Here is a 7,474-nt window from a genome sequence, read left to right on the forward strand (position 1 = left end):
CCGGAGCACCGTCTGCGGCAGCTGCGGCTGTGGCTGTGGGGTGACGCGCCCCTGGGAGTGGGCCACACTTTTGCAACCTCCATCCCTGCTGGAGAGGATTCCCAAGGCAGGGTCGAATGACTCAGCTCGGGCAGCTCCTGTGGGGAGGTGCACCCCAGCCCCGACCCCAGGAGACTGGGGTCCCCTCCACGGGTGGTGACACCAGAGGTCCTACCTGCCCACTTATTTCAAATTCTTGGTCTTCTGGGGGGACTCTTGCCGGCCTGTAGTCGGGCAGCGATGCTTCGGCAGCCTCTTTCTCCTCAGGTCTGGCCGTGTTTGCCTTCACCCTTTCCTCCATGTTTTTTATATTTGTTTTTTATCACAGTGGCACCATGCCCTGAACTGCAACAGCCTAAAGGGCAAGGAAAGCTTTGATTCAGAAACACTGATTAGTCTTAGGCCAAGAAGTGTCAAAGCAGCAGAGCTGCAGGTGGGATTTCTAGAGGACAAACATCTCCAAATTCAGAAAAATGCATTCAGGATTTTGCGGCTTGTTGCTATAGGACAAAAGAAAACGATTCCTTGGTCTGAGCCAGGCAGAGCCTGCAGGCGCACAAGCCCGGACAGGTCTGATTGCAAACACCCTCTCTTTGACTCGAGGTCCCGGTGCTGGTGTGAAGCTGCTGGAAGCTGCTGGATGCAGCTCATTAGCAGAGCCTGATTCACCGGCCCAAGCCCGCGGGCCAAGCAGTGGTAAATTTTTCCCGGCGCAGTGCCAGGGGCTCACCCATTCCCAACGCCGTTTCCTAAACTGATGTAAAATTCACAACGTGAGGTTGCATTTTCCAGCAGTGCTGGCACATCCCAGATGACACCCTTTTTCTGAGTGACACCCACAAAAGCCAACCTGAAGGTGCTTTAGTAGCAGCTCCAGCTGCTGGGAAATCTGGGAGAGGGGAGGGGTTGCGCTGAGCATGGCAAAGAGTCTCATCCAGGCCCTGGCCACCATGTCCCAGCGCTACAGGTGCTGGGGGAGTTGTCCTGGGCATCACAGGCTGTGGCAATCCCTGGTCCATGGGTATAGGCTGGGGCTGGCTTGGAGGCAGAGCTGGCCAACACCTTGCTTAAACATCTTTTGGCTGCCAGCATGGGCTGGCAGCAACCTTGGGGAGACGCTTAGTGGAATTGCAAAAGGCTTAGGCTGGGCGGTAATTGTTCCCTTGGTGCCTCTCAGGCCACAACTACTGATCCTGGTGGCCGGTAAGGGTGGCACAGCTGGGTGGCACAATGGTCAGGAGCCCTGAGTGTAGCTCCATTCCCATCAGGGCTGTTTGCAGCAGCCTTTGAGCAGGGGATGCTGTCACCCCAGAACACCTTCTCCATCAGGTCCTGCTCTTCCAGCCTTGCCCCATGCTGTATAAAAAACAAAAAGCCTTTATGCAGCAAAATGCTTATTGACGCCTGCGAGCTGCCCCGGTGTCTTCTCCAGGGTTTACTTGTACAAGGCCGTGTCTCGCCTTTGCTGCCAGATTTGGCATCGCCCATCCCCGTGTCCCGCACGCTCTGTGGCCCTGCCCAAATCCCTGTCACCCCCGCACCACCTGCCCAGACCTGACCCCGCTTGGCATCGGATGTCCTTCCGCATCCCCCCACCCGTCCTCCCCCGCGGCCGGGAACTTGCCTGACACCCACCTCGGGGAGGAGGGGACCTGCCTGGCCCCGTCCGCTCCTCGGGGCAGGGATCTCGTGGTGTTTGCCTCACCCCAGTTATTTTGCAGCAGGCTGGAATTGCTGGGGATTGGCAACAACAATGCTGGCAGACGCTGATAGCAGGCAGCGTGACAGGCGGCCGACGGGATGGGGTGACGAATGGCAACGATGGCATCGATTCATCGCCTCCCACGCCAGGATGTGATGGGGAGCACCAGGACACAACTCACCTTGTCACCAGCCTTGAGCAATCCCTGCTGCGGTCCCCGGGGCCATGCAAGCCCAGCTTGGGCCAGGGAGGCATTGGCTCACTAGTGGGGTTTCCACGCACGATGCTGAGATGTGCCTCCAGCCACATCCAAGCACGCCAACCAGCTTTTTCTTTGCCATCCATTTAATGATTTCCTTTAATTTCCAGCCAAAGCTGCACTGAGAAGACCATCATTTATGTGATCACTTCTCCTCCATATGACAGAGCACAGAAGCAATTGAACCTCCTGGTCCTGGGAGGAGGGTGGGCTCAGAAAGAGGAGGGTCAACACCCCATGGTGACCCAAGGACCAGCTTCAAATAGCAATGTGTTTTCTTGGAGTGGGAACAACATCCAGCTTCCACTGGTGATTTTGTGAATGAATCCTGACCTGGGCGGTTGCTGCTATGCGCATGTGCCCATAAAGGCTTTTAATTCCTACCTTTTTGTCATCGCCTTTCTCCTAAGCTCCAGTTTCACTTGCCGCTGCAGCCAGCCTTTGCCAGCCTGCTTGCTCGGGGTTAAGATCTTGAACCCACGTTTAAGCACCTTGGCAAACACAGTCTGAGGCTTTGCACACCCTCTCTCCAAGCTTCTGCATGCAGAACACCCTGTGAACTATTTGCAGGGTGGGACTTGGCATCTCAGCTTCTCTGGCTGTGAACCCCTGCGTATTTCCCAAGAGGCTCTGCTATCAGCATGGCTTAGGGTTAGGGTTCTGGTCCTATGTGAAGGTGCTTTGCCCTGTGCTTGCAGCCAAAGGCGCTTGTAGGTTATGGGTGGAGTGAGGTGCCGAAGCATCCTTTGTGGACACTGCAGCTGCGCACGGGTCCTGCAGCCTCCAGCATCCTCTCCTGCTGCAGCCACAGTCAATAAAGTCATAGAATCACAGAATCGTTTGGGCTGGGAAAGACCTCTAAGATGATTGAGTCCAACCGTTCCCCCAGCACTGCCAGGTCACCACTAACCCGTGTCCCTCAGCACCACATCGACACATCTTTTAAACCCCTCCAGGGATGGGGACTCCACTAGTGCCCTGGACAGCCTGGGCCAGGCCTGGACAACCTTTTTGGAGAAGAAATTGTTCCTCAGGTCCAACATAAAACTGCCCTGGTGCAACTTGAGACTATTTCCTCTCGCTTGTTCCTGAGGAGAAGAGACTGACCCCCCTCCTCCCCCGCCTCGCTCCACTGTCCTGTCAGGGAGTTGTCAGAGCCAGAAGGTCTCCCCGGAGCCTCCTTTGCTCCAGGCTCAGCCCCCCCAGGTCCCTCAGCTGCTCCTCAGTGCACTTGTGCTCCAGACCCTGCTCCAGCATCGTTGCCCTTCTCTGGACGTGGTCCAGCCCCTCAGTGTCCTTCTGGGAGTGAGGGGCCCAAACTGAACCCATCCTTTGAGGTGAAAGCTGAACTGCTCCATGCTGCCAATGCAGATGTCTGTTAGCACCTAGACAGCTGCCGATCTTCCCACCCTGCAGAGCCACCATTTCATTAAAAATGTCTTTCTCTTTCATGGTGCTAAGTTGGGGTTTTTTAGCATTGCCACCCTAAAGTGACTGGTGTGGTGAGTGGGGGATTAAGGGCATGCTCCTGGGCAAAGGTCTCCTGTAAACTCCTTGGGACCAGCCGGCTGCAGCCTCTGATCCCTGGGGTCACGCGTCCCTCCCCGAAACAAGGGCTGCTTGTTCGACACCCCTGGCCAGGCTGAGCACGGCGGCGGAGGCAGCTGGCCATCGCCCATGTGCCTCCCTGCACTGAGAGAGTGTCACCCAAGTGCTGGACCCCAAGGACCCCAACACCAGGCACCTTTAGCTGGGGTAGTGTGAGGTTGTTGGAAAGCAATGGCCAGAATCAAGGGCAGGTCCTCAGACCCCACTTTGCACCCCTTTGTACCTGTTCATTACTTTTCCCAGAGTGGAAAGGTGTGAAGCCCTCAGGGCTCAAAGGGAGCCTGTCCCTGTGAGTGTCACAGTGGTGTCACCTGCTCCTGCCTTGCCCTGGCCCCCAATACATGGATATCAGAGAAGCACCCCACAGCCAGACCCTGCAGATAAACCCTCTTGGGACTGTAGCAGCAGCAGGAGATCCCTGGGCACCAGCAACCCCTCGAAGGAGGGAGATTAAGATGCCTCAGAGAACCAAGACCTGAGGAGCATCCCAAGCATTAATGAACTGAATGCAGATGCCTCTAAGACAGAAATAGTAGGTTTGCCCTTGCAGCAGGGGTAAAGCTGCAGTTGCAGCAGTGCTGGAGGTTGTTTTTGATGCTCCATCTTTGGAGCAGGACAGAAAAGGGCACTTTTGAGACATTTGAGACATTGCCCGAAGCAGCTGCCCATTGCCCCATATGATGCAACCCCACAGACCCCGAGTTTCCTTCCCTTTTTCCTGTTTTGGACACATTTTGCCCTGTCATGCCCTGCTGTGCTGACAATGCTGGAGGAAGGCACGTGGCTCCTTCCCTCTGCCTCAGCAGCTTGCGCCCTGCAATAGCTCACGTGGGCCTGGCCCCACCACCCTTGACTCAGCGAATTCCCCCTCACCCAAGGCATTGGCCAAGCTCTGGCCATCCTGCCATCAACAAAGGCGATGGGTTGGAGTAGTGGTAGATGTCCAGGAGCACCATCACCACCATGACCAGGTCCGTGTACCCACCACCAGTTGCCGCTGAAGCAGCTGGCTGCACAAGGTGAGCGGGGCTGGAGGTGGGCACAGGGATCTGAGCCTAGCAGGATCTGACCTGCATAGAAGTGGGACGAACATCTGTACCTGCTTACCAGGCATGCTTTGAGCATCCTGTAATTAATGTTTGTTCAGTGATTGAGGCTGACGGGTGCTTAGCGTTATTAGCAAATGATAAACAGCTGATGTTGTTGATGTTGCCACCTCAAAACATCTAATTTCAGCAACTGGACTGAGCAAAAGGGCCAGGGGCCAGACTGCAGGTGCCAAGAATCCGCCAGGCTTTGTGTCTTTGGAGGTGGCTTCCTACCAAAGCCCTGCCCTGAGTGGTGGTCATGGTAGCAGGAACAGGACCGGGGCTGGTGGCATAGCAGGGCCAGCAGCTCCCCTTGCAGGGCAAGATGTACAGAACCCCTAAGCCCAGGGTAGCGGTAGTGGGCTTGGGGACACGGCTGCAAGTTGTTCAGGAGCCTAATCCAAAGGTTCTTTGCGTGTTTAACCCATCTTGATACACGTGTCTAAGACCGGATAAAAAAACCCCCAATGTCAGAAAAGGAGCACTAAGTTATCCCAAACACGGGTCTGAGGGACAAGTGCTCACAGAGGAATTCTCATTTATTTATTTACTGGGAGGAAGAAAGCACTGGTGAGAGCGACACTTGTGAAGCCTTTAAAAAAATTACTTTCCGATTATGCTGAGATTAAAAAAATTGAAGCCACCATCATCTTGATCCCCTCCGTCCATAATCCCGCTGCCACGCTGCAGGCACTGCCCAGAGCAGCCAGGTCGTGTGTTTTTTCCAAGGCTGTTCTGGGGACCTCCCAGGGATTTGGAGTGCCATGTCCCCAGGCGGCACAGAGACCTCTAGTGACAACCGCACACATCCAGCCTCGGGGAAAGAAACCTGCGAGTGGATCCTGGGGGGCGGCTTGCTCCCCAGGAAAACCAGGAGCAGAGTCCAAATGGCCAGAGCAGAGGCATCCCTCACTGGGGGTTGGCTTGGTGCTGGGCAGGGTCCTGCGCACACCCACACACCCCATCTACCCTGAGCAGCCACACCTGGGCCCCCACCCACACCCTCCACCCATGGCCCTGGAGATCCACAGAAGCCCAGACCCTGGCCCCAGTCAGTCCTGCCCTGGCCCCTCCGTGGCTTGGGCTGTAGGTAGCCCATCAGCTCCAGTGCCCTCTCCTGGTGGGACAGCAGAGCTATGTGGCAGCTCTGTCTCCCGGATGAACGTCACAGCTGGGTTGCAGCTTTGTCCCTGGCCGATCTCCTGCAGTTCCAGAAGCTGAGTGTCCCGTAAGCTGGGGGTCTCCAAAGGGCAGTCTGAGCAGCCTGCATGCCTTAAGCAAAGGTGACTTGTGCTGTAATTTCTTCTGGAAGGGGGAATAGCCTGGGCTTGCTTTCTTCAACCTGGTCATGCATTTCTAAAACATTTGTAGATCCTTTACAGCTTGGAAGTATTTCTCCCTCTGCTGTGTTTGGCTAGAGCTGCTTGAAGGACTTGCTAGCACCTCAGCATCGTGAGGAAACCATGCTGAGTGTGTCTGGTGAGGTAGGGTCTTGAGGGCTTCCTTTGGGCAGAGGTCCTGGGAATAAATCTTGGAGACTGTCTGAGCCTAGCCAGAGTGAGCATTTTGAGTGCTTGGTTTCACGCTTCCTTTAGCTCATGTGTGAGGCAATAGCTTCATTTATTTATTTGCAGGTTCCTACAGGGCAGATAGTCGCAGCAAAGGTGTCCTTCCTTCCTGGAGCAGTTGTCTTTTTTTGGCTTTATCCTAAGACCTAAAGGACCTCATATTGGGAGCAGAAATAAGCATCAAGACTTGCCTGGTAGTTCGTGCTCTCATGCAAAGCTTTTGTCCCCTTTCCCTGAGATTTGCTTGCTGCAGGTTAGGAAATCCTTCCCTCTTCTCCTGAAGGTTTGCACCCAGCTGGTCCAGAGCCCTGTGCTGCTGGGAGGCAAGACCGCTGCCTGCAGCCCATCAGCAGCAGGAGGGGACCCAGGCAGAGGGTACACCCACATTTTGAGCCCCCTGGATGTTATGAAGCCCATCATCAAAGAAAATGTGGGGCTGGATCTGGGCAAGGATGGGGCCCTTTGGAGCCCCGTCCATGAAGAAAGCCTCGTCGATGGGCAGACCCCATTCCCGGAGTGTCTTGAGGGCTCGGACGCCCATGTCCCTGCCGCTGCGGGCAGTCACCAGGTAGGTGCGGATGGGGGAATTTTCCTGGCTGAACTTCTTGTGTATCTTCCCCAGGTGCATGGCAAAAGCCTTCAGGGGACCCTAGAAGCAGAACAAAACACTTGGGAGTGGGTGGGAAATCAGGAGGCATCTGTACAAACCACTTGTTCCTCTTCCAGTGTTTTTCAGGGCTCTGCAGAGCACGGGAATGCCTGCAGGGTACAGGATTGGGCAATGCTGGGACTGGTGCTGGGCACTCGTGTGTTTGGGAGGAAGGTGAGTGTTGTGGTGCTCATCCTAGTCCCAGAGTGACTGGGAAGGTACATCCCAGGCAAGCAGCACCTCTGGGTACAAGACTTGCAGACACTTGCACAGCAAGAGGTCTCAACCTACAAAAAGTGGTGCAGGGGGTAACCACAAGCCTGGATATTTGGGAGCTGTCACTCACTTTTAAGGAGATGATTAGGCCAGATTCATCTCCAGTGAGTCTCCAGATCAGGCCCATACCAGGGTCCGAGCGGTGGATGCAAAGGGAATCTGTACAGATTTGTGCTTTTTTGGCTACTAATGGCAAAGCGAGACAAATGCTCATGGTGGGTGCAGAGCCTGTGGGTGCCCATGGAAGTGAGATGGCTCGCTCACCTCTCCCATCGGCACAGCCTC

General features: G+C 55.3%; 1 protein-coding gene across 1 annotated transcript in view; it reads right to left on the reverse strand.

The window, feature by feature from the left end:
- Positions 1 to 6,610: 6,610 nt before the first annotated feature.
- Positions 6,611 to 7,474, reverse strand: part of LOC104491337 (cytosolic 5'-nucleotidase 1B-like) — a 4,402-nt gene continuing 3,538 nt past the window's right edge. Inside the window, exons 6-7 of the mRNA XM_010133742.1 lie at positions 7,454 to 7,471; positions 6,611 to 6,913 (exon numbers count right to left, since the gene is read on the reverse strand). Coding sequence (XP_010132044.1) covers positions 6,611 to 6,913; positions 7,454 to 7,471 — 321 coding nt within the window. The remainder of the gene's footprint in view (positions 6,914 to 7,453; positions 7,472 to 7,474) is intronic.

Source organism: Buceros rhinoceros, unplaced genomic scaffold (genome assembly GCF_000710305.1).
Source record: "Buceros rhinoceros silvestris isolate BGI_N320 unplaced genomic scaffold, ASM71030v1 scaffold12973, whole genome shotgun sequence".
Lineage (NCBI taxonomy): Eukaryota > Metazoa > Chordata > Aves > Bucerotiformes > Bucerotidae > Buceros > Buceros rhinoceros.